Source organism: Pseudorasbora parva, chromosome 10, assembly GCF_024679245.1.
Source record: "Pseudorasbora parva isolate DD20220531a chromosome 10, ASM2467924v1, whole genome shotgun sequence".
NCBI classification, from domain to species: domain Eukaryota; kingdom Metazoa; phylum Chordata; class Actinopteri; order Cypriniformes; family Gobionidae; genus Pseudorasbora; species Pseudorasbora parva.
The window spans coordinates 31,678,835-31,706,058 of record NC_090181.1 but is presented as its reverse complement, the minus strand read 5'-3'; the positions used below and the strand labels follow the sequence as shown (position 1 = coordinate 31,706,058).

Here is a 27,224-nt window from a genome sequence, read left to right as displayed (position 1 = left end):
TAACCTTTCTTTAAGAGCACTCTTTTCTTATCAAAGAGATGCTACTTCCAGAAAACAAAGCAAAGATGGAGAGGAGGGGAGAAAATGAGAGAGAGAAAAGGGGGGGAAAGCGATTCTCATCTGCCATGTCCTCCAAGCCAGAGAGATTGTTTGGCTCAGCTTGAGTCTTTCGCTCGCAGCAATCTCGCCCATCTGTGTGCCTGCGCGGAGCTCGATAGTGGACTGAGCTATTGATTGGCGTGAGCCGCACAGGTCGATGCTCCTGACAGCCTGAATTACAGTAATCTGTCATTATCGACGGATGTCTCTCCAAACCTTTTCTCTCTCTCTCTCTCTCTGTCTGTTTTTCTTTCAGCCTGATTCCCTTTATTTTGAAACTATCCTTCCCTCTTTTTTCTCTCTTTCTTTGAGCACACTCGCACCTTATTTTCTTTCTGTCCTGTGCGAATAATTGATGACTGTGAGGGATTGGATGGATGGCAGGCTAGTAGTGATTAGACGATCTATGTGCCAAAACGGCTTCTCTCCTTCGCGCAAAACGGCCTCCGGGACTGAGAGGACCCTGGGGATGCGAGGAAGGAAGTCACTGTATCTCCTGCTTACCTGTTGATGGTGCCGCCACATGAAGTCATTGCAGAGAGAGAGAGAGAGAGAGAGAGAGAGAGAGAGAGAGAGAGAGAGAGAGAGAGAGAGAAAGTGATGTAACCTAATTGTCCCCTTAACGTACTTGTATCTCTAAATCAATCTTACGCGTGCTGTGGTGTAGTTGTTAAAGTGCAGAGCTGGTGAAGTTGCTGGTTCAGCCCTCATAAGGAGCTAGCCATAAGCCATCAATGTAATAATTTCATGACATTGCTCTCTGGCAACATGATTTTGATTTGACATCTAGATTACATTTGATTCTGATTCGGAAGCTTTCGATTTTATTTAGCTTAATTCAGTAATTGATATTTTAATAATAACTGTTTTACATTAAAAACTCTGCTGTTAATTTAACAACACATTATAAATTACATTCAATAATTATTAATTTAGTTTGTTTTGAGAACAGGGTTTTTTGTTTTTGATTCATTTAAAAAAAAAACATTTAGACCACATTGATTATGCTTTGTTTTTGATTCACTAAAAGAAAAACTGGCTCATAAGATTAATTTCTTCATGAATTGGGCTACATTGGTCATGCTGTGTGTTTTTGATTCACTAAAAGAACCAGCTCATAGGAGTCATTTGTTTTTGGGTTCAAGCAACACTTATTGTGCTCTGTTTTTGGTTCACTAAAAGAACCAGCTCATAAGAGTCATTTGTTTTAGGATTCAAGGTAAGCTGATTGCGCTGTATGTTTTTGATTCACTAAAAGAACCAGCTTAAAAGAGTCATTTGTTCATGGATTGGACAATATTTGTCACATAATGTGTTTTTGATTCACTAAAAGAATCAGCTCATAAGAGTCATTTGTTCATGGATTGGTGTGTTTTTGATTCACTAAAAGAACCAGCTCATAAGAGTCTTTTGTTTTGGGTTTCAAGCTACACCGTTTGTGCTGTAAATATTTGACTAACTAAAAGAACCGGCTCAAAATAGCCATTAGTTTCAGGATTTTGGCTTCAATGATCTCGCTGTGTTTTTAATTCACTAAAATAACTGACTTCTAAGGATCATTTGTTAATACATTCTGGTACATTGATTGCACCATATAATTTGATTCACTAAAAGAACTGACTCATAAGTGTCAATCGTCAGGTTAATTGGACTACACTGGTTGCATTGTTAGTCAGTCAAAGTGTTTGGGTTGATTTGTGTAATTAGAAAGAAGTGGAAGTAGTTAAAGTAACTTTCAAGGCTTTCGGTGAGTCTTTTTTATGTATAATCAAGCTCATTTTCTTCCACCTGAACTGCGTCATACACTAAGCCTCAGGTCACCGCCTTTAGTTTCAAACAAAAATGGACAATTGGATTTGCCGTGGATACACATGTCAGGTGCTGTTCTTGCTGTAGAGCTCCTCATTTAGAAATGTTTAAATGGTGCACCAGCAGCTTTTGTAGCAATTAACTGACACATGGTCATCAAAATCCCCCTTTTTAGCTCAGCAGAGATGTGTTGTGAAGTAAATGATTTAAATTCAAGAAAGATAGACCAGCATTTTCCTTTTGTAAAGTGTCCACAGTCAAGCCACTTCAAAACAGCCTTTTCTTCCTAATTTTTTCCATTAAACTCTATAAACACAGACCGCTGTTCTCACTTTTTCCCTTCATCTCTTCCCTGTTCTCGTTCTGTAAGCCAACACGCCTCAACCTCTCTTGTGCCTGACTCTAAGTTCCAGTTCTTTCTCTTGGCCCCGGGCTGCGTCCATCTGCCTCCCCGCACACTGATCCCTCATTCGGCATGACTGTGAAATTAGGGCCTGGAATGGATAGAAAGGGGCCTCTTTGGTCTTAATGTCTGTTGGAGGGAAAGAAAAAAAAAATAGCAGATAGCAGGTAGCTGGCGTGGGTCAATGTTATGAATGCTGGGCAGACAAAATAACAGGGTTAAACTGCAGATAGCACAGGAGCAATCCAAAGGCCCATGTGTGAAAAAAAGAACCCGAGCTCGGGGCCTTCCAGCCAGCCTTAGTCTCTGAGGGCACCATGTTGGGCCTGAGTGATAAAATGTTCTGCTACAGTCTGGGCTGCCATATGTGGAAGTGTGTGTGTGTGCGTTTTAAATACCCCGTTTTGATTAGAGCTAGTTGACCTGTCTCTCCCCCAGGCTACCGGATCGTTACAGCTGCTCGGTTCCTTGTAACACATCCTGGAATGAAGTGAATCTAGATCTGGTCCTTCAACCCCCGATTGTGCTGCGAGAAACCCACATTATCTGATCCGTCTGGCTCGCGGCTGCGAGTTGTCGGGGGGGAGAAGGGGTGTTGTTGGCTAGGACTCGATTAAAAAAAAACACGTAAGTCTAAGAGTCACGGCCATCTTCCATCTGTCAGTGGTCGATTGGGACGCAGGGGGAGAGGAGGGGACGTGCTAAGCGGCTTCCCCATTGGCCGTGCCAGTCCAGTGGTGTGTGTGGGACCGCGCCAGCTCCGGCGTGGCAGTGGGGGCAGGCCCGCTGGCTGCTGATTGGCAGCGATAAGTGCCGGGCTGCTGGGGTCAGCATATGGCAGGGCGTGATAGCGGAGAGAGTGGAAGAGCTTTGGGTCATAGCCTCCTTCCTTCTGACTCTGGCTTTTCCAAAGGCAACCGGGCTGATGGAAGCAGCAGGCCAGCGCTTCCCCTTTTGTCCCCATGCTTGAGCGGCCTGCACACACACACACACACACACACTCAACATAGCCATAGCCAAACGCCTAACGGGCAGCGCTGCCGCACACTGCCAGCTCTCACAATGGGCCCCATTGTGTCCTAGTAACAACGTGGTTTGTTGGTGTGTGTGTGTGTGAAGGGGGATGGAAGGTTGCACTATTCACTAATTGTCCTGTCAGTGCTGAAAAGGGGTTGGAACAGATTGGGGGTTGGGGGGGATGTATTGGTGGGGTCAGTCCTTAATTGCTTTTGCCATTTTCTTTCTCTTTATTTTGTGCATTAGTAATTATTGTAACTGCATGAGCGACCCCCGTCACTGTTGATGTTAGTGTTTTTTTCCCCAGCACAATTCACCTCAGTGGCCTGCGATGCCATTAATATGTCGATCAATCACTGAGCCACTCCTCCTAACTTCTCCCCTGTTTTGACCTGTTAGCACTGACAGCTTCATCCTAAGACTTTCCAGTCAGTCAAGCACAGGCCGCGTGTGAATGAGTGAGGTGCAGGGTGTGTTAACAAAAAAAATGTTGTTGTGTGGCCCCCTCCGTCTCGGGATAGATTGGTAAACAACAAGCTCCCCGGGGGTGCGTGGCGATGGGGAATGTGGGTCTGACTCTTACAAGGTGTTTAGGATGCGCTGCAGGCTCCTGACATGGAGTTTGTGGTTAGTGTAGCAGATATCTATCTGTCTGACTGATTGACTGTCATTCTGTCTCTATCTGTTTGTCTTGTCTGTCTGTCTTCTATGGTTTTGTCTGTCTGTCAGACATTTTATCTGTGTCATCTGTCTCTGTCTGTCTGTCTTCTGTTGTTTGTCTCGTTCTGTCTGTCATCCTGTCTCTATCCATCCATGCTTCTTTCTGTCTGTCTGTCTATTTATTTATCTTTCATTCTGTTTCTGTCTGTCTGTAATCCTATCTATCTATCTATCTATCTATCTATCTATCTATCTATCCATCCATCCATCCATCCATCCATCCATCCATCCATCCATCCATCCATCCATCCATCCATCCATCCATCCATCCATCCATCCATCCATCCATCCATCCATCCATCCATCCATCCATCCATCTATCTATCTATCTATCTATCTATCTATCTATCTATCTATCTATCTATCTATCTATCTATCATTTTACAATTTCCATCCATCATTCTCTCTGTGTAATTTGAAGACTTTTTCCATCTTTGTTAAAATTAGATGATAGAAAATTATCTTTATATTTTATATAGTTTTGACCGGTGGATCTGTGAAGATGATCAACAGAACTTGTTGCTCCAATGTTGCAAGCTTGTCCGTCTGTGCATCAAAACCCGCTGAAACATGTTAGAAGCTAAACGCCTCTTGTGCAAATTCAGACTTCAACCATTTCTGCAAAGCTAAATGCAATTTAAAGAATTAATAGCCATGGCATTTGAAAGCTGTGGTGAAAAATCTCCACTCCCCGTAGAAACACAAAATCGGGTTAGTGTTTAAAAAAGACATGCATGGGAGGCAGATGGCAAGGCCACCTTTACTCATTCATACTAATCAGGACCTCCACGTACGTGTAGCTCGGCGTACGCACGCTCCTCTCTGATAGCATTAGCGCTGACTTGTGCGTCGTGAATGTTAAATAAATGTTGCATTTGCAACGGCAGCACGCACATCACTTTCCCCCTGGGGCGCTGGGACAGGACACAGGGCGATAAATCGGGCCGGACGCTCTTGGGGCTGTATTTCACGAGCCCTCCAATTTGGTTTCAGCGGAGATTAATAGGAGAGGCTGTGATGCTGGAGCCCGGGCCCAGATCAGTGTCTCGGAGCCCCAGGCAACGGTGCATTAGCTTGGGCTATCTCTCCTCTCATCTGCTTGTGCCACACGGAGACACTGGCCGTAATGACGGGGCTATGGCAGCCAGCCGCAGCACCGTGCCTCGCTAATAAAATCACTGTTAGGGCCACGATATCAGCAGGCATCAGATGGAAAAATAAACCGATTAGCCTGCACTTCAGGGCACACATAGATTTCTGTAATTATACTCTGTAAAACTCCTCAAATTTGATTATTTGTGTGATGTTTTTCTCTGTCACTTTTCTGATCTCTCTCTCTCTCTCTCTCTCTCTCTCTCTCTCTCTCTCTCTCTCTCTCTCTCTCTCTCTCTCTCTCTCTCTCTCTCCCCAACGTCAGTGCAGATATAGTTTTATTTATTGGTGAATTTAGGCTTCCTAGATCTTGGTAACTGTTGTTTTTAAGGTTCCAAATAGTTTTGAGTGACACTGATATTTGATTAATATTTTTTTCTGAATGCATGATTGGGTACATCTGGTTAGATGCTTTAATCGATGAGAGATCTTAAAGTCATCCTGAAATGGAAATTGCCATCATCTTTTCTTCCCTATTGTGCTGTTTATCTGAGTGAAACAGCTTCTAAGATGAAGTCAAAATGTAGGACAGGACTTGATTTTGTCCATCAGGAATTGATTGGATACTTAGATCATTGTCCCTTGCCATTGCTGTCCGTGATATCATGTGAGTGACAGGTTGTCCTGCCCTCACTCTAGTAAACATGTCATCAGAGAAGAGAATTATTTATAATATTCTATAACACACAAATAAAAAAAACATTTTAATTTCATGATGACTTTAATAGCAGGAGTTAGTTTGATGTGCAGACACTCCATTACAGTGGTGTGACTGAAAACTGTATATCAGCTAAGTGATTTCTCATAGGGTTTGACAGACATGTCCTGACAAAGGCACCTGCGGAGACCTTGTGGTTTGTGGTTTGAGCGAGCGGACTCTGCTGTGCGCATCCCACCGGGTTGTGTGTTAGGATACGAGAGCCGTTCAGCAGCCGGACAGTGGCTCCCTCTGTGGGGCTGCGGATCCTTCTCTGGTTTTCGTTTGAAAGGTGCCAATGAAGTCCTACTGAGGAATTCTCAGCACAGATACTAACAACCACACCATGTGAAGAACATGACTGATCATATGTGTAATTAAAATGAGCTGTGCGTGTGCTCGTGCTCGCGTGTGTGTGTGCAATTTGGGACCGTGGTCTCACCACGCACGTCAGCTACTGTACTGTGTTAATTTGCAACGCGAGAGCAGGGAATAGCTATGCTCTCGGAGAGTGGAGCTATTGGCCATCCTAGTGCTGCTGTCACACATGCGACTGTCCCAGAACTCTTGGCTGCACTGATGTTTCAGAGCACAAGTGTCCTTTTTTGATGCCCTGTTTTTGCTTGTGTTCTTACTGTATTTTATGATTTAATTCAGACTTCAGTTCAGTATAATAAATTTGTTGTAGCCAGGCTCATGCTCTAGTCAGAACTGAATCGATCAGTTCATTTGAATTAAATTTCAATTGAGGTAGCAAACAGGATGCAGAGTTGAACTCTGAATTTTAATGTATCAAAGTAGAATTAAACTAGAAGTAGAATTAAAAGTGATATAACAAAAAAAAATTACAACTTTTGACTTTTTTCTTTTTTGAAAACTTTGAGTTAAGAAAGCCTTTTGAAATTTGAGGATGAATGGACAGATTATAGAGGGGATGGATGGAGGGATTATTCATGGGATGGATGGAGGGATTATTGCTGGGATGTATATTCCCGTAAAGTGTGTTCTTAAAAATCATAAATAACTTCTTAAAGTAAGGATACCCTCCATGTGGATACCTATCTTAAATGTGAGATGTGGTGAATTTATTGGGTTGTTTCAATTATTAACCATTAGAACAAACAGTATCTAGTTAAATATAATATATATTACTTAATAAGTGCCATGAACATGGACGAGTACTCTGAACTGACACGGATCGATCTTTTACACGCATGATGCGCCCACTCAAGCTAGAACTAGCAAGGCAGCACAACACACACAGATACAGGAAGCATTAACTCTAGAGAGAGTTCAAGAAAGACCATGCGCAAATGAATGGGAAAGACCGCTACTTCTTGAGACCGGCTCTTTTAAAATAACGATTTTAATGACACAGCGCTTTAAAATCACAATGCAGAGTGATTAACTCCCGTCAAGCCAGTCACAATAAAAATAGTCTGCACACTTATGATACAGTAATCTGCACATACAGTAATCGGGCTATGTGGTGTTTTTCATTCAGCGAGTCTTCAGCAGTAGCCGCCTTTCAATAAAATAACACCTTTCATTTTCTTCTAAAGTAAAACATTTTTCGAAAAAAATTCTTAAGAAAATATTTGAGAAAGTCTAAAGATTTTCTTCAAGAATTGCACTCTGAACATTCTTACGAACTTCTTAGAATTTATCTTAAGTCTTTTCTTTCTTAAGAAGATTTTTGTGAATCCTGCCCCAGGACTGCTGGGCTGGCATAAGAACACAGAGGTCATTGACGTCTACCTCGAAGTGTTCACCAGAAAGACACCATGTCATCAGAGAGTAGTTGTCGGCGTCAAGGTGGCTGTCATGACTTTGACATTATAAAAGGCTTCTCCTCCTTTCTAGAGGTGTGCTTGTGTTCTCCTCCACTGCCACCAGCTTCAAGAGGGGGAGGGAATGAAGTCGGGGGTAGCAGGAGTGATCAATTTGTAGGCTATCAGCACCAGCATGTTCGGAGTGCTGAATTAACACACCACCAGGGACTGTTCCTGCAGCCCACCACGAGCCCTTCACTCCTAATGTGCTAACAAGCTCACTTTTGCTGTCTCTTCAGTGGCAATTTCTCTCTTTCCTTCCAGAGCCCAGGAGTTCAGCGCGGTGACAATGAAAAGCTCTGTAGGAGGGGGGGGAGAGGCCAGGAGTATTTTTCCCCCCTTCTGCCTTTCATCCACAGGGAAAATGAGTTTCTGGTAATGCACAAAAGGCTCTTTTTTATCCTCCTCTCCTCTACTAGCATGTGATGCTAGAGAGGGCGCGAAAACCTGGCACGCACTCTCTTAAAAGGACTTTCTCCTTTTTAACAAGCCGTCATAAAAAAACACCACCCATCAAAAATTCAATTACAGCGGATGCAAGGCCCGGGTTATTTGGGTGAATACATGTTGCAAAAAAAAAAAAAAAAAGAAGCACCATGTATGAGAAAGAAAAAGAAGAACTGTTTTTCCCTTTACCTCTCTTTTTGTGACACACAAAGAGCATCTGAAGTCAACAGCGGAGAGGATTTGTTGTCTTGGTGACAGGGTGGCATTAGAGGCTCATCTCAGGTTCAGGATGGTGGCCACATGTTGGGCGGCTCTGAGAGGGCTTTTAAGACGCACAGCGGTGCTGCTCGTGCTTTGCTCTCGCTGTTTGGAGTGGTTGCCCCTTGTAGCCGGACTATCGGCATAAAATATGGTCCACTTTGCAGTTTGTTCTGGCCATGAACCATCTACGTAGCAGAGTTAGCAGTTTGTTCTGGCCAGTAACCATCTACGTAGCAGTAGTCACTGACTAAAATCAAATTCCCAAAATCCAGATCCTGACTAATACCTGACAAGAACAAGACTAGACCCTTCAAGACCCTGACCTTTCAGTCCAAGAACCAGGTTTTCCATTTTAGTGACCTGAAATGGAGAAAAAGGATTAGTTCATTGCAGATTCAAACCATTTTTGTATATTTATACAGTGGTCAGTGTTCATCATTTTGATAAAATTCAATTTTGTAAATATTTAATAATGTCATATTAATTTTAGTCAAAGTCAAATTATAAAATGGTATATAATTTGCACTATTGTTCAAAAGTTTGAGGCCTATTTTTTTAATGCCTCACTAAAATTGCATTTATTTGATCAAAAACAGTAAAAACAGTATTATTGTGAGATATTTTGACCATTTAAAATAACTTTTAATATGTTTTAAAATGTAATTTATTTCTGTGATGGCAAAACTGAATTTTCAGCAACAATTAATTCAGTCTTCAGTGTCACATGATCATTCAGAGCTTGGTTGTTATGAAACTTTTATTATTATTAATGTTGAAAACTTAATTCCTTTGTGGGAAAACATGACACATTTTTTTCAGTATTTGATGAACAAAGTTCAAATAAAACCATTTATTGAAAAAAAAAATCTTTTGTAATCTTATAAATGTCTTTACTGTCATATTTTATTATTTTAAAGCATGCTTGCTGAATAAAGCAAGCATTTAATCATTTAGTCATTTTTATGCTTGCATTTTTATTTCTATGCTTTAGATTAGGATTAGAATTAGAATTAGTCTAATTCTCACTATCAACTAACTATTAACTATGACTTTTGGATAAACTCCAAATAACTGTTTATTAATATTATTTAATTTATAGTAATGTAGTAGTGGTTAAGTTTAAAAACAGACATTATGACTTGGAACACACATTTCAAAGTAGAATAATTGGCTGTAGCATTGTTTTTCGGAGAAACGAGTATGTAAACTCAGCATGTTTCCTAAATATCTGCTAACATATTTTGGTATTTTTATGCTTTAGTGCAGTCAAAAACTTACATACAGCACCTTTAATAGTGAGCATTGGACCCGAAACTAAAGTGTTACCCTAAAAAAATATACCGCAAACTTTTGAACAATAAATCAATTTTATATTTGTTATGTACACTCATCTAAAGGATTATTAGGAACACCTGTTCAATTTCTCATTAATGCAATTATCTAATCAACCAATCACATGGCAGTTGCTTCAATGCATTTAAGGGTGTGCTCTTGGTCAAGACAATCTCCTGAACTCCAAACTGAATGTCAGAATGGGAAAGAAAGGTGATTTAACCCGTTTAATCCCACCGGTCACAATTGTGACCGTAAATTTTCCTCGAATATTTTAGTGTTGTATTAAAAAGCAACTTCTATTATGAAGCAAATTTTCATTTATAATACCCATTTAAGATGTCTACATGAGTACTGGGCAGGTTTAACCTTGCTGTATAGTTTGGTCGTGTGACCACACACACTTATTTCTTGGTACTGCCATCTTAGCACAATGACAATGTGAAAGCACAGAAATGACAGGAAAATTTAATGAATTAATCAAAGTTAATTTTTGAATAGCTCATTAATTTTTTGCACACATCATCATGAAAGGGTCATCTATACATACATACAAATTATATGAATACATGGTTTATTCTGCTGTCAGGATGCATATAAAAGAAGACGGTCACAATTGTGACCGGTAGTATAACACAGAATATGTCCCCTCTATGTCATTCTGTGTTATTCATATGAACTCTCTCACAGATTGAACTGAAAACTATCCATCCATCCATCCATCCATCCATCCATCCATCCATCCATCCATCCATCCATCCATCCATCCATCCATCCATCCATCCATCCATCGTACTTCTGTCTGTACTTCTGTCTGTCTATACCTTTGTCTAGCTATACTTCTTTCTGTCTGTCTGTCTGTCTGTCTATCTATCTATACTTCTGTCTGTCTAACTAACTATACTTCTGTCTGTCTGTCTAACTATACTTCTGTCTGTCTATCTATATGTCTGTCTGTCTATACTTCTGTCTATCTATCTATCCATCTATCTAAACTTCTGTCTGTTTATACTTCTCTCTGTCTGTCTATCTATACTTCTGTCTGTCTGTCTGTCTGTCTGCCTGTCTGTCTATCTATACTTCTGTCTGTCTGTCTATCTATCTATACTTCTGTCTCTCTGTCTATCAGTCTATACTTCTGTCTGTCTGTCTGTCTGTCTGTCTGTCTGTCTGTCTATCTATATCTATGAGATATACCTTATAAACCTTATAAGATATACCTTGCAAACTTCCAAATTTCGGATTTACCAATTGGTGCTTCAATGTTCAAAGTTGCTCTTCCAAGCTCTTCAAAGTTGCAAATATTTAGGAGTAATAACTACATGTATGTGCCTAGATCTTTTCAAGGTTTGTTGGTCACCTCTTCGCCTCTCTTTGGCCGGACACGTTATTCAGTGAAGATGAACGTGTTACCTAGATTTTTGTATTTATTTCAATGGGCTGCAATTTTCATACCCCCAATTTTTTTTTTATTGTGTATCATGAACAATAGAAATAGTTTTGAAGTAAATCCTAATCATATCTCATTCTTATATGTAGGATATTTTATTGTTATTTTAAGTTTCAAACCAGTAAATAGGTCTAATAGAAGAATTTGTATGAATTCTGTCTATGCTGTTTCCCACCGGTCACTATTGTGACCGAGTATAAAACCTAATATTTCACTAACTTAACCAACATAAAATCAAAGAAGGCATACCATTTGTGTGTTAGGGAGGTCTGAGGAATAAATTGCATGTACTCACATTGCAGGAAAAAATTTGGGATTAAACGGGTTAAGCAATTTTGAGCATGTCATGGTTGTTGGTGCCAGACAGGCTGGTCTGAGTTTTTCACAATCTGCTCAGTTACTGGGATTTTCACACGCAACAATTTCTAGGGTTTACAAAAAATGGTGTGAAAATGGAAAAACATCCAGTATGTGGCAGTCCTGTGGGCAAAAATGCCTTGTTGACTCTAGAGGTCAAAGGAGAATGGGCCGACTGATTCAGCCTAATAGAAGAGCAACTTTGACTGAAATAACCACTTGTTACAACCAAAGTATGCAGCAAAGCATTTGTGAAGCCACAACACGCACAACCGGCAGCCGCTCACCAAAATTGGACAGTTGAAGACTGGAAAAATGTTGCTTGGTCTGATGAGTCTCGATTTCTGTTGATACATTCAGATGGTAGAGTCAGAATTTGGCATAAACAGAATGAGAACATGGATCCATCATGCCTTGTTATCATTGTGCAGGCTGCTGCTGGTGGTGTAATGGTGTGGAGGATGTTTTCTTGGAACACTTTAGGCCCCTTAGTGCCAATTGGGCATGACAATGAGTTCACTGTACCAAAATGGCCCCGACAGTCACCAGATCTAAACCAGATAGAGCATCTTTGGGATGTGGTGAAACAGGAGCTTCATGCCCTGGATGTGCATCCCACAAATTTCCATCAACTGCAGCTATCCTATCAATATGGGCCAACATTTCTAAAGAATGCTTTCAGCGGCTTGTTGAATCAATGCCACGTAGAATTAAAGCAGTTCTGAAGGTGAAAGGGGGTCAAACACAGTATTAGTATTGTGTTCCTAATAATCCTTTAGGTGAGTGTATATATATCAGATTTATCTTGTCTGTATCGGCTTCTGTATACCTATTTTAGCTGGCAATTTTACATTTGGTGGTTGATGTATTACCTGTTAGTGATTCATGAGGTAGTTCTGCTCTTACTTTCAATCAGATGGAAGTGAAGAACGGGGACGACACAGGAAAAGTCTGCAATCAGAAGCCTTGCATTCATTTGTATCAGCCCTGACTGAATGTTTTAGTCAGTAAGACTGTATGTGTGCTATTCTGAGCTGTCACAGCTGTCAAGACTCTGTCATGTTCTGCCTGTAGTTGTAGAACTGGATGTGTCTAATTATGTCACACCCACTGACACTTTCGCTAGCTGCTTTCTCTTCTCCTCTGTAGGAACCTCTCACCCAATCACTCCAGGGTTTACTCTCAAACAGCAGGACCCGTCGGCAGGAAACGGGTCTGCTGGAGACAGGAAAAGGCAAACGACAGATCTGCGTGAGTGTTGCGTTTCCTGGTGGAGATGCTCTGTGTGCCTCTTCACCCGCAGAAACAGCCCAAAAACAGCCGAGAATATCCTCCCCCTGCCTCTTCCCAGCAGGGGCTCCCTTTCACTCGTCTTTGTATCTCACACACTCCATTTCTAACCGGTACTCAAGTTTCTCCAGTGACGCAGCATCCTACGTTATCCAAACCGAGTTGTTCTTGGTTTACGAAGTTATGAATGCAGCAAAGACCATAATGCCAACAGACTATTTAATCAAATCGTCCCCATTAACAGAATCCCTCCGTTTTTAAACCCATACACAGCGGCGTAATCTAATCCCTTCCATTTACTCAAAACCATCATTTTTCTTAACCGAATAACACAGACAGTAAGATGTCCATTGATACCCAGTGTCACCATACGTAAAGCAATGACAGCTTTGTAATACAGTTTAGAGTATGATGGGAGAAATATTAACCCATGGCATCCTGGTTAACTGTTTGACCTCCTATTGATGTGTGTGTTTGTGTTGTTTTTGAAATCGATGCGCCAACCTTGTTTGACCTTAACTCAGATGTTTATCAGCTACGAAGAGAGAGCAAGATATCTGGAGACGATAGTTCAGCACCACTTGGAGCCCACAACGTTCGAGGACTACGCGGCTCGTGTTTTCTGCCCTGCACCTTTCCACCATCTCCCATCTGAAGCAGGTGGGCGTCATTGACTTAATGAATGGATGCTTACTTATTTGTCATTTTACACCACCCTCACCATTTACTTTCACAATTCCGTCCAGTTAGTCTCTCTGACCTTATGTTGCATGTAGCATAGCCCCATCAGTTCATGTAGAATCACACTTATTTTTACATTAACATTTTTATGCATCATTTTTGGTTTGACTGTGTGTGTGTGTGTGTGTGTGTGTGTGTGTGTGTGTGTGTGTGTGTGTGTGTGTGTGTGTGTGTGTGTGTGTGTGTGTGTGTGTGTGTGTGTGTGTGTGTGTGTGTGTGTGTGTGTGTGTGTGTGTGTGTATAAATATATACACACACACGATGAATTTGTTCAATTTGTTCTAACACAGTTTAACCCTGAATTCCTGTCATATTTTATTACTATTTTCTAAGCTATAGTGAACAAACTGTGATGGTGTGAGAAATGTTAAAGGTGTCTGATTACAAATGTTTAACGCATCATCCATTATATGATAACACTCTTATTCATGCAAATGCTTTTAAACCATTCAAGCACGACAAGACAAAAGAGAATGCGCTGGCTTTTAATGTCCTGAGACACACACACACACAACGTGCACCAGTATTGAGTATTTTTTTTTGCATTTGAAAAAACAATATCGTAGAATTATGTCAAAAATATCTGTTTTGTTTAGTATTCTCGTAAGAGCAGTCTTAAATTAGTTGAATAGCGTCCTAAATGAATTTAAAGAGTTAAAGAGCATCGGATCCATGTCATGTTCGGCAGTGGCAGATCTTAAAGATTTAGTTCACTCAAAAATTGAAATCGTAAATCATCACCCTTAAGTCATCCTAGGTGTATATGATGACATTTTCAGACGAAAACAATTAAAGCATGTCCTGGCTTATCTAAACTTTAGAATGGAAATGAATGGCAGCCCAACATTTAAAGCCCACAAAAGTGCATCTATCTATTATAAAAGTAATCCATACGGCTGCAGTGGGTTAAGAAAAGCCTTCTGAAGCGAAGCGATGCATTTGTGCACTTTTTTGGGCTGCCATTCACTGTCATTATAAAGCTTGGAAGAGCCAGGACATTTTTTAATATTGCTCTGTTTGTATTTGTCTGAAATAAGACATTCAGTCATTTTTGAGTGAACTAATCCTTTAAAGTGACAGTAGCCTAATAAACAGTTGCTGTGATTTCTGTCATTAATGTTAATCAAAATACAAAGCTAACAGAGAAAATTGTATCTTTAAATAAGGATTCATCTATATTTAATTTATAATTTATGCAGTACAGACTGTTTAATAACTTTATTCAATTTCTGTATTTTTGCTACCTGTTAGACAGGTAGGAAGGCCACAGGTAAATATGATATTTATCATAATGGGTTTATGTAAAGATTGTTTTAAAATAACTTTTAACAAAAATGTAATTCATTTTTAAAAATCCTAATAAATGTTGAAATTGATAGCTTTCAATTATGCTGTGATGTTGAATGTCTATCAATAATGTTTAAAAAATCAATTTCATAAAGAAATCAGTAGCAGTGTTAATTTCAGTGATACTGGCCTTCATTAATAAAAAAAAAAGCAATTACTACAAATATTTAAAATATACTTTTAAGTTGTTTGTTTCTACATTCATTTGGAGAGTAACTGTGAAATTATAACAATTATAAGCAATTATAACAATTTATTAAATAAAATATAATTGTATTTCATTTTTTTATTATTGATCGTCAGCACTAAAATATGTATATGTATATACTAGGGATGCCACAATTCTCAATATTATTATAATACGCTTGTGAATTGCTGTTTTCTTGGTTTTGTATTTAATTAATAATTTTTCTACAAATTCTATCATTTGCATCCATCCTAATATGCTGAACAACGCGACATACATTCACATCACACGTTAGTGGTAGAGTTATACTCACGGAACAATATAGTTTTTCACTATCACGAAAGTTCATTATTTACATGCGTTTTAAAGCCTTGCCGGTTAAACATTTCATTCGCATGCTTATGCACGGTTTTACTATGCGCTTTTCCGAGCGCGCACTAAACATCTGTCAAACGTGATTACTGGAAGTCTTACTGCGTTAATACTGTCAAATACACACAAGGTTTACATAAACACAGTCGGTTATGTCTAAAGTGAAGATAAAATTGGTATGCGTCTGTATACACACAGGTGCTCTTGACTGAAAAACGAATACAGTAGCTAAGAATCAATGTATATTTTATAGTGAAGACTGTTGTTTTATTTTTACATTTATTCATTTAATTTCACACTTAAATGCTACTGTACAGATCTGAGCTGCCAGTCTAAATCTTTATATATATTTTTATTCTATATTATACAATAAACTAGGAATGTGTACAGGGTTTATTTTATGTAAAGTTCTAAGTTTAAGTAAGGTTTTTCGATTCTTTTAAGTAAAACGAAGAGTACTGCAATAAAAAAAAAGTCATTTTTCTCCTTAACCTCTTGCTGTTCCTGTTGCTTAAGAATAGAATAGCAAAAAACCAAACCGAACCAAAAACCATGGTTAAAAACCAAGGTATGTATTGAACCATGGACTAACTGTATTGTTGCATCCCTAGTATATACACTGCCATTCAAAACTTGGGGTCAGTAAGATAAATGTTTGTTTTTGAAAGAAGTCTCTTATGCTCACCAAGGACTCGTTTATTAGATCAAGCATTACATCAAAACAGTAAAATTGTGAAATATTATTACAATGTAAACAACAACTGGGGTTATCAATGTTGAAAACTGTTGTTTTTGTGGAAACCATCATACATTTTAATAGAACAGCACTTATTTGAAATAGAAATCTTTTGTAGCTTTGTACATTTCTTTGCCATCACTTTAGATCAATTTGATGCATCATTGTTAATTTCTTTCAAAACAAAAATCTTCCTGACCTCAAACGTTTGAAGGGTGGAGCATTTTAAGAAGTTCTTGCATTCTCTGGGAATCAAACCCAAGGCCTTGTCATTGCTAGTGCCATGCTCTCTACTATTTGAATGCTGACCTTAAAATGAACATGACAGCAGAACTTGAATCAAATATAGTCCAGAAATAGCATTCCGCCATTATTTTGGGAGAAGTTTCTGGGAAATAATTGAGGATAAATTTGTTTCAAGAGAGTTCATTGACATTTTCCAGATGAGTCATTAAAGGTCCCATGGCATGGGTTGTTTTATTGTTTTATAATGTCTCCTGGGGTGTACTTATATTGTTAGTATGGTTTTTACATCAAAAAATGTCATCATTTAGAAATAAAAGGCATTTTTTTCTATACTGATATTAGCCCTCTGTTTAGAATGCTCTGTTTCAAGAGGCGTGTCTGCTGTGAGTCTTCAGTGAAAACACCCACTGTTGTGATTGGCTGACATCTTTGCATTTGAAATGAGATTACGTGCGGAGGGGGCGTGGTTTAGTCAGGCAGGAGCAGCTGCAGCGCTGCCAGTCGAGCTTAACACGAGTGCAACGTAATTTCTCTCACAAAATGCAAATTCACCACAGCTAACAACAAACACGACATCGACATGAATACAGTAAGAGCTTCTGTTGAGCATAATGAGCAGCGTCATTCAAACGGGTGATTGACCTACCCGAACATTATAAGGAGTTTTCTTTGATTGCTCTCTGTAGTTTAATCATTTAAATAATAGATTTGTTTCATGCTGCTAACAGAAATGACGTGAAGTTGATGGTTTTAGTCACTGGCTTGATTCACTGATGCATCTGAGGCAGGACTGACAGTATTAAACGATTTAGAAAGAAAGTCTGTGTGAACTTGAATGATTAGCTACACATCAGAACTCACTGATCCCAGATCAGGCATTAATGAACACTGTTACTCACTGTTTGTGGCGGTGCTGTTGAATCCGTATGGTAAAGCCTGTGCTGCTGACATCCACTGATAAACTGACTCCTTTCTCTACTAATTCTCTGGGCGGGCAGAGCAGAGGAAGGGGGCGGTAACATTTCCTGGTATGACGTCATAACAGGAAAATTCTAGATCAGCTCGTCTGAGCTCTCATTTTCTCAAAGGCAGAGAAAGACAGCCAGAACTCGTTTTACACTGATCAAAATTTCTAGTGACTTGGGGACAACATTCAGGCTTGGGGAACTCATATTAATGTTGAAAAACCTAATAAAATAAAAATGTCATGCCGTGGGACCTTTAAGCCTTTCATTTGAGGACACACGCATGCCTGTGCACAATTTATTTATTTATTTTTCTTCGCCTTTTGGTTCAGTCATTTGAAAACAATTTGCTTTGGGGCTGAAAAATAATCTTTTGTTGTGTATTTTATCCAAATGAATTTTTCAAACCCAATGCTTTTATTCTGCCATTTGTGTTGGGCTCCTGGTACCTTTCTAAACACAAATGATCATTTTTCTTTTCTTTTTCTTTTCTTTTTCATTCCCATTTTATTTTTATTTTGTTTATCTTATGTTTCCCCTTCAGATCATAATCTATCACTTGTCTATATCTAAAGGTAAGATTCCTGAAGATGCCGTACACTAAGACTGCCTGATTGTCTTATACGTTTGTTTGGCTTGTAACGACATTATGAGCTCCTTCTCTTTTGGCTTTATCTTGTTTGTTTGATTTCTTTCTAGACTGAAATATGTTCCCCTCTTTTTCCATGTCCTCTATGTTTTGTTCAGTGGGAAGTCCGCGACATTCATTGCATGGCATGCTCACACCAGATCCCTAACATTGACTGACATTTACACTTTTTAACACTCTTAGATGCCACTCCTCCAGGTTCCTCTAAGGGTGTGTTCTCTTGGTTCTTTTGGTCCAGACAAAATACGCAAATGATACATTTAGTCCTGGTTTGTTTGGCGTGTACTGTAATTTTTAACTCCGAACCACATAATACAAAACATAAAAAACGGCTTTTATGCTGGGATAAATGCGCTCGTCGTATGTCCATACATAAGATATTTTTACCGGTTGAGAACTCTTGAAGAGTTTATCAAATGTGTAAAGGAGTCAAAACAGCGGTAGGAATCTCTGTCTCACACATAAACAAAGATCTTCTGCGAGGAAACCAATCGGCAACCTCCCCCGTTTCTCTTGAAGCCAATACGGAAGTATTCAAATCTTTATTTGAGGACTGAAAACAAAACCGGGAAGAGAAGACAATGCTGAATAAAGTCCAAATTATTGGACCAAAACTATTTTATGTCACATATGGACTACTTTGATGATGTTTTTATTACCTTTCTGGACATGGACAGTATAGTGTGCATACACTTTCATTGGAGGAACAGAAAAGCTCTCGGACTAAATATAAAATATCTTAAACTGTGTTCTGCTGATGAAGATGGCCACTTTGAGTGATAGGTGGATAGCCATTTATCAGCTGTCTGTTAGTCATCGCAACACCTAAGCTCCGCCCATTTTCTGTTATCCAAGATGGCAACAGCCAGCTCGTCTCTACTTTACGAAGAGAAAAAAATCTTCTCTTTTGGCATCACGTCCTGATTTTGTTTCATTTAGATGCCTTTGTTTCGTGTTGCGTTCATATTTCAGTCAAACCGCACAAGAGTTCGTTTGGAAGTGTGCCGAGACCCACTGCTTCTTTCGCCGCCTTCACACTTGAAACGCACTAACAGAGCAATCGCACCAGAGTTCAATAGAACCAAACCTGCTGTGAACACACCCTAAGTCATATCTGTGTCTGGCATGATCTTACAGCTTCACTCGCCTCATCTTCTGTTCTTTATATCACACATCTGTCTGTCTGTTTGTGTAAATGTTGAATGGAAGCACCAGGTGCAATATAACATCTCTCACACAGATAATAGAGCACAACGGCGGCGGCCTACTTTGTATCGGAAAGAAGTATTTTTCCTGTTGCTGAAGTATTTCAGAAGATTCTTAATAAAGAGTCCTTCAATCAGCTCTAGACTCAATCACAACATTAAAATAATTCAGTGCTAGTGCCTTTAATGTGTGGAATTAACCACTCGTCCCTAAATCACTGCAGATCTTGAATTAAATCGGAGATATTTGTGCCCGTTTTACGATTTTTCCAATTTTCTTGTCAGTGAGCAATACTACCACTGTGATGTAATGCTTACCCTATTTTAATTCATGTTAGGTTTATAATTATTTAAGGAAATCAATTATTTTATTCAGAATTCATATACAAACAATACCTTTTCAAAAATTGGTTCCGGCAGTTTACCGGTAATGGAAGTTCTAACATTACCAGTAATGTGTTCTGTGTGAACGCGGAATGAAGATAACCGGTATATTCGCGTATGAAAGCGTATGCTTTTGTCAAATTGTAAAGACTTATGAAGACAACTTGCTGTTTACATTAAGATTTTTAATAGTTTTTCTATTTAAATATGCCAAATTATCATCTTTTTCAACGTCGCGCTCAAGACCCAGCCTTCTTTTCCATTTATCAGCGCGGCTGCTCTGCAGTTGGATAGTATTACGCGAGTGTCGTGTTTTTAAGAGCAAATGCGTTCTGTTTGATCATCCATTATGCCTCTCATTTAGACATCAAAAAGATGTGGTCAAATTGAACAACTAGGGGAACTAAAGCGCTTCTCCTCATGCGAGCAGATTAAGACAAAGGCCCAGCGTTTATAGATCATTTCCGGTGACTGACATCACAGAATTTACCGGTGTCAAATTCTGACCCCCCGGCAGATTATTACCCCCCTAGTATTGGTAGGTTTAGGAGTAGGTGTGGGCGAGGGGTTGGGATTAGGCAATCAGGTAACAACTTCAACAAGGGGGGTCATAATTTGGCAGGGGGTCGAAATTCAGCATAATACCGGTGTTTTTGCTGCTGTGTGAATGCTCCCTTATCGGTAAAAAGTCAGAACGCGTTGCTTGTGTGAAGTCGTTCTTGTAATTTTACGGTAATTTACTGTATTGCTGTGTGAAAGGGCCTAATTATTAGTTTTCACTGTATTTTTGATTAAATAAATGTATTAGCATTGGAGGCTTTTTAAATCTTGCCGAACTTAAGCTTTTGAACGGCAGTGTATCAACAAAAAAAAACAGCGCTCATGTGTAATCTGTTCTTAAAATATTTGTATGAATAATGTTGCATTATATGATTATGTGAATGGCATTTTTCTTCCTAAACCCTACTGTTGAGTGTGATTGATTTACAGAAGTCCTTCAATTACAGTTTTACAAATGATATTCTTGTGTTATTCAAAAACGAGTATTAAATGTGGTTTTGCAGCATCTTTTCAGTGAGATTGGTGTGTCAGTACTCGTTTTTTAGACTTTAGTTATGATCAATGGTAATTCTGACATTTGGTTTAGTGTTTAAATGGTTAGTTCACCCAAAAATGAAAATCATTTCATTAATTACTCACCCTCATGTCGTTGGACACCCGTAAGACCTTCGTTCATCTTCGGAACACACATGAAGATATTTTTGTTGAAAGCTGATGGCTGAGAAAGGCTTCAGAAAGGCCTCCCACTGACCCACTCACAAGACCCATAAAGGCACTAAACACATCGATACAAAGTCCATCTCACTACAGTGGCTCTACAATAATTTTACAATGCGACGAAAATAGTTATTGTGCGCACAAAAATCTAAATAACAACTTTATCCACCAAGTTATTGACGTGAACTCGACCGGTCGAATACATGACCAAGAAGAGGAGGAGCGCCGCTATATCGCGTGAGTTCCAGGTGAGTTCACGTCCGAGACCTACACGGAAGACAAAATCTTGGCGGATAAAGTCATTATTTAAAAAAAATTGTGAGTACAAAAACTATTCTTGTCGCTATCGTAAAATTATTGTACAGCCACTGTAGTGAGATGGACTTTGTAACGAAGTCTTTAGTGCCTTTATGGGTCTTGTCAGTGGGAATGTACTGAATGCCAATGGAGGCCTTTCTGAAGCCTTTCTCAGCCATCAGCTTTCAACAAAAATATCTTCATTTGTGTTCTGAAGATGAACGAAGGTGTTACGGGTGTCCAACGACATGAGGGTGAGTAATTAATGAAATCATTTTTGGGTGAACTAACCCTTTAAGATCTACCTTTGCATTTATTGTCTTGTATTTTATGTGCGCCTGCTACTGTTTTCCCTCCCAGCCTGCTCATATCTTTATCTTATATCTCTTCTTCTGTTTTTCTTCCTCCTGTCTTTTTATATTCCTTCTCTACTTCCTCTTACACCCCACATCAATGCCCATCAATTTGCATCTTTCCTGCCCCTCTCTCCTGTCCTTTTCCCATCCTCACCCTCACTCTCTCGTCCCCCTGTCGTCCTGTCTGTCTGTCCATTCTCGCACCCCAAGAAAGAAATGCTGTGATTTTTCTGCTCCTTCCCAAACCTCCACTAGAAAGCATTGGGCTCATCAAGGTAAAGGGAAAAGGCTTGAAACGGAAGGTCTTTCACGCTAGCTGTGAATGGTATGCTGGAACCGAAAACGGCAAAGTACCTTTTTCCTCCCCCCGTTCCTCTTTTACAATGTAGTTTGTGTTGCGATATCATAACTGCACCCCCCCTCGTTGGTCTCATCCAAGGGACGAGGCGTCAGATTTCAGCGTTGATTAGTCCCAGCATCCCTTGTGATTCGCTCTGTGAAATTCACCCACAATGCACTGGTGCGTTAACCTCTCACGCCCCTCAGGAAGGGGTTTTCACACTTATTTTGCTCTCAATTGGTTACATTTATTGTGCAATTTGCCAAAATGGCTTTAACCAAAGTGTCAGAGAGGAAATTCTGAGTGAAATTCACAATGAGACTGATTTGAGATTACAAAAAAAGTCACGTTTTTTTAGTATAGACATTTATTTCCTTCCTTTCTTCTATATTTTATTTTCTAATTCACAAACCCAAGCTAAATGTGACCCTTTAATGAGATGCCTCATTCGAGTAGATGTTTGAGAACAGTGCCGTGTTTAAAGTGTGCGTCGTGACGTTCTGATCTCTTGTCTTTTCTTCCTCCTCCTCCTCCCTTCCCTCCCCAACAGGCTCATGTCTCGAGAGTCAGCTGGCCGAAAGTCCAGCCACGCAGGTAGACGGGAGCGACTTAGCCTCGCCAATGTCACCTCGTGCTAGCAAGAGCCGGATGTCCATGAAGCTTCGCCGTTCCTCGGGTTCCGCCAACAAGACTTGACTTAAGCGAGCAAACTCACGCGACGACTTCCTGCGGGACACTCCAGAACTCCGCCCACTGCACTGTCAAAGACAAACCACGCCCTCTTGCCTGCGATAGCTGCCTGACTCCTCCCACCCAGAGCCAGAAAGATCAAAGACAACCGAAACGTTCTTTTTTGCCGATGGATGTCGCATCGCATTTTACTTCGTTGTCGTAGCTGGCGCACGCTGAAGAGTGCCAGTGATCGTTAAAAAAAATTTTTTTTTTGATTGCCATCGTATCAACCACAACTTTTTTTATATTTGTACAGAGGTTTTCGACTATTTGACGGCAACGTCAACGGCTGGAGAAGTGCTCGACCTGTTTGTGGAGCAGATTTACGTTTAAACTCTTCTTGCTGTTGCGTTTATTGCGTTTTTTATATATATATAACATTGACACTCACATTTTATGGTTTATTTGCTGGTTTTCTTTATGGATCACGGTTTATTGCGATTTGTACATTTAGTTTTCTCTTCATTAGAACGTTACTGATTTTTTTTTATATGTTATACTGAACCGCCCCTTTGTCAACTGTTTTTTTTTGTGTGTGTGTATATATCTATAAATATAAAATATATACATATTTAATGTATGTGTATAGTGTATGAACAGTATCTGATCTGTGTACATATTTGACAGTATTTAAATCAACCAAAAAAAAAAATATCAAAAGGCCACTTAGATCAAGTCTTCAGCTTGAATGTGTCTGTATGGCTGGCTAGGTTTTCGCTGGACTCTGTCCTGTCATTTTGATTCGTTGCACAGCAGCCTTAAAGACGAACCCACGCAGGTTTATCAGCTCATTCACAGCATAAACCATTGGACCGCTGCGCTCTTTTTGATCCATCTCATCTCGGATGGGATTTTTAAGGAAAGTGTGAACGAGTCGCCACATTAACAGGTCTTGCAGGGAGACGGCGACGTTGCCAAATTGAACCGAACAACCCGCTTTCAGGACTTTTTGAGCTAGTTCAAAAGCCTTTACTGTAATCTTGTTCTGTTCCTCTTCTTTTTTTCTGAACGTGTAGACGTGGAAGCATACGCTAGCTTTGGTCTGCATTTCTTCGTTCCACGCTCAAGGGATTAAAGGGTAAACTGACCCATATACGGATGCAAGTTATTACTGTCGCCATGTTTAAGACAAAGTCAAGTTTGTATATTTTCTTGAAAGCTACGTGAGACTTCACAAAAGGGTCAGATTTTTATTATTTTTCTTTTTAATTTGAAGTCATTTAGAAATTTATCACAAAAAGTATATATGTGTGTGTGGAGTTGAAATCATGCAGCACCCTTCTGGATTCTGGAGATTATAACGTGTATATTAAAGGCCTGCACACAAGCAACTGAAACCTGTGCGTAATTTCAAGAGGCAAAAAAATGGTAGACATTTTGTGTGTTACTACTGACCAAATGCTGCATGATTCCAGTACTAACTGCATGTGTTGATATAACAGCTGCACAACACGCGAGCACACGCACAGATCCACAATGTCGTCATACGGGAGTGTATCTATACATTTGTATCGGATGTCGAAGGAGACTGGATGTGCAACTACACTTAAGAATAAAAGTATTCTTACAACATAGCAAACCTGTGTTACTTTGATTTTTTGCTTATTGTCTGTTTCAATAGCAGCTTCCCCTGTGGATTTGTACAAATAAGCTACGTTTCTTAGGTTATTCGAAGACAATTCGATTTATTGATTTATCTTAATTTCCCCAATAACAGCTGAAAATGACTACATATGAAAATATAAATATGACACTTATGCTTTATTATTACATGTAGGCCTCTAATAGTCTTGATGTATGCTATGTCATTGCTTGGCAGTTAATTATGATATAAATACATTTCTTTTTTTGCAGCTATTGTTGTCAGGTAAAATATAATGAAACATACAGTACCCTAATTCATGATCTAGAAATCAAACCACCTTCTAAGACTGAACAAGCTTTCCATGGGAGCTACTTTTACAAAAAGACACAAAATATATCAATTCACTTTTCCCATATTATAATGATATATGTGAGTGAAAGAAAGTCTCAAGCCCGGTAGATTTGATGTCCTTTCCCTATATAAACACTGTTGTGAGTTAAATTAAATTGGCAACGTTAAGTACCTTTTATGGGTAACACTCTATAACCATCAAAATTAATCTTATCGGTAATGAGTTTCACATAGAGGTGAATTAAACATTTAAGCCAGCATAATATTCACATTTCAATGAGCTGATATGTAAAGAATGATATACAGAGTTCCCGCTGAGATGTACAGACTTTGAAAAGTCACAGGCATTAATAAAATCCTTAAAATAATAAAAGCATATATCCCTCGGCTCTAAAATAATCCAATTTAAAATAATCATTTATAACGATATATTGACTGTATAAGTGTGGGAACCCTATAATGTCTGTTAATAAATTGCTGTGCTAATAAAAGTTAAACAGTGTTACCCAAGATTATCAAAGAATACATAATCTAGCTCTGTTGTCAAACAAGAAAACCTGCAAAGCCCGATACTCCCACATAAAGTCACTGGATGCCGCCTATTGAGTGATATAATATTAACAAGCCGTTAGTAAATTCACGATCGTAAATGTTTCTGAAGTGAGATCAGCATCCCGGCCTGACGGCCATCTGTAAGAGCATCACCTGTCTGTTCTCTGTGGGATGAGTCTTGTTGATGTGCCTGGTCAACCCCGGAGAGCTGAAGAACGTGGAGGGACAGTGTTTGCATGAGAAGATCTGCTGTTCTCCGGGGCTCAGGTCGGGTCGGAGTAGCAAGTCTTCTCTGACCGCGTGCCAGAGTCTGTGTTTGTCCCTGATCTCCGCGGAGGGGAAGTGCGCTCCGCACAGGTGGCACGGGAAAGTGATCTGTCCGCTCTCGATGTGACTGTACGAGGATGCTTTGATCGTCTCGTGCGCGGCCAGGTGCTTCCTCAGGTAGGCTTGCCTTCGAAACTTCTTGCTGCAGTAGTGGCATTCGTACACTTCTTCCGGGCCGGGCGAGGGCAGGTAGGGGGTGGTGGATCTGTCGGGCTCGTCTGGGCAGTGCTCGAACAACCTGGAGCTGTCCGCGGAGCCGATGTGCATCTCGAAGCATTTCTCGGAGGACGGGTACCTTTGGTCCAGAGGGGGGTCTTGGGGTACTCTGTGCATCATGTTGCTGTCCGGTGCTGATCTGTGAAGCTGGGAGCTGTCCGGACTCAGCTGGTGCTGATTGTTTCCACTCATCTTGCTGGCGTTCTCCTTCCCCTCCACCGAGCTCTTCTCGTGGTTACGAGCCTCCAGCTGAGACTTCTTCGCGTCCGCGGTGCTCAGGCCGCGAGGTTTGTGCCATCTGCGGTGAGACGCGAGGTTGGCGGGACAGCTGAAAACTTTGTCGCACTCCGGGCAGCGGTATTCAACCCGCACGATTCTGGAGCACTTATGCTGGGCCAGAGAAAACGGATCCGGGTATTCTTCCTTGCAAAGCTGGCAGATGAACTCACCCAGCGGTTTTTTTCTGCCACTTTGCGGTGCCAGTTTCGACTCGGGACTTTCTTTTTTGATTTTAAGCCCGAGGACTGGTGAGGTGGTGACTTCGTCTTCGAAATTGAGTTTCCTGATGACTTTGGGCTTTTTGGGGGCTTTGCTTTTGCGCTCTGTGTCCATGAACGCGCGTTTTACGCACTGATGAAACGCGGGGTAGGTGGGCACTGAAGAGGGCACCGGTGTGCCAAACTTTATGTCGGAGTGGTTCATTAGCAGACGCTCGATTGAAGACACAGGGGTGGCCAAGGGAAAGGACTCCGCCATGGCTGGTGAGCTCAGACATCTGTCCAAAAGCTCCGTGCCGATGGGTTTGATCGGGCTGAAGGAGTCGGTGCTGTTGCGCGGAGATGACGCGCTCTGTTCCGGGTGGCTGAAGTAGCTCTGTGCGTAATCGACGCCCTCTCCAACAACCACAGAGTCCTCCAGAAGACGCGTCTGCTCATTTGGAGAGCTTATACCACTTGCCCACGATTCTCTAATAGGTTCCAGAACGTCCAGGACACTTGCGTTTGGAGTTTGGCTGGGCAGGTCCTCTCTGCGCGGCTCTTTTTCATCTTGCGCGCGCACCTTGTAGGATGCTGATGAGGCACGTTTACTCCTTTTCACTAAAAATCCCCGTGGCATCTTCTCGTCGGATTCACCCGAAGTCCAGATGAAAACTACTTGAGGAGAGGATGCGGGCTGGACACTGTCACCGTGATGCGTCCCGCTCGCGTTTTATCCTTTGGGTCGCCTTCAGGTTCTGTGTGAGGTCACTGTCAATGCCGCAGTTGTGCCCAATCAGCGCTGGCATTCGAACGAAGGGGCGGGACGAGCATTAATGAGCTGATCCAGTTACAGATTCATTTCTAATGGGCAGTAGATTATTATCTCAAAGGTCTCAAGGGATCGATGGGCTCTTTAACCTTCCCATGTTTGCAGTTTCCTGTTCGGTAATGTGAGATCAGTACATACACGCACTGAACTTAATTATTTTTATTATTATTAATGTCCATTTATA

The 27,224-nt window shown here is 40.4% G+C and overlaps 2 protein-coding genes across 9 annotated transcripts in view; one reads left to right on the top strand and one right to left on the bottom strand.

Annotated features, from left to right (window-relative positions):
- ralgapa1 (Ral GTPase activating protein catalytic subunit alpha 1) overlaps positions 1–24,028 on the top strand; it is a 117,591-nt gene extending 93,563 nt beyond the window's left edge. For 4 of the 8 annotated variants that reach the window (XM_067455872.1, XM_067455871.1, XM_067455875.1 and 1 more), the window contains 3 exons: positions 13,402–13,526; positions 21,840–21,954; positions 22,520–24,028. In XM_067455872.1, coding sequence (XP_067311973.1) covers positions 13,402–13,526; positions 21,840–21,954; positions 22,520–22,607 — 328 coding nt within the window. In that variant the 3' untranslated portion in view covers positions 22,608–24,028. Of the gene's footprint in view, positions 1–13,401; positions 13,527–18,004; positions 18,036–21,839; positions 21,955–22,519 lie in introns of those variants that run through there. The other 4 variants (XM_067455877.1, XM_067455874.1, XM_067455878.1 and 1 more) reach the window with 2 other exon arrangements.
- A 148-nt stretch (positions 24,029–24,176) lies between these two features.
- On the bottom strand, positions 24,177–27,015 carry LOC137091444 (insulinoma-associated protein 2). The gene has a single exon (XM_067455879.1). It carries the CDS (start codon positions 26,846–26,848, stop codon positions 25,304–25,306), a length of 1,545 nt encoding a protein of 514 aa, XP_067311980.1. The 5' UTR covers positions 26,849–27,015; the 3' UTR covers positions 24,177–25,303.
- Between the last annotated feature and the right edge of the window lie 209 nt (positions 27,016–27,224).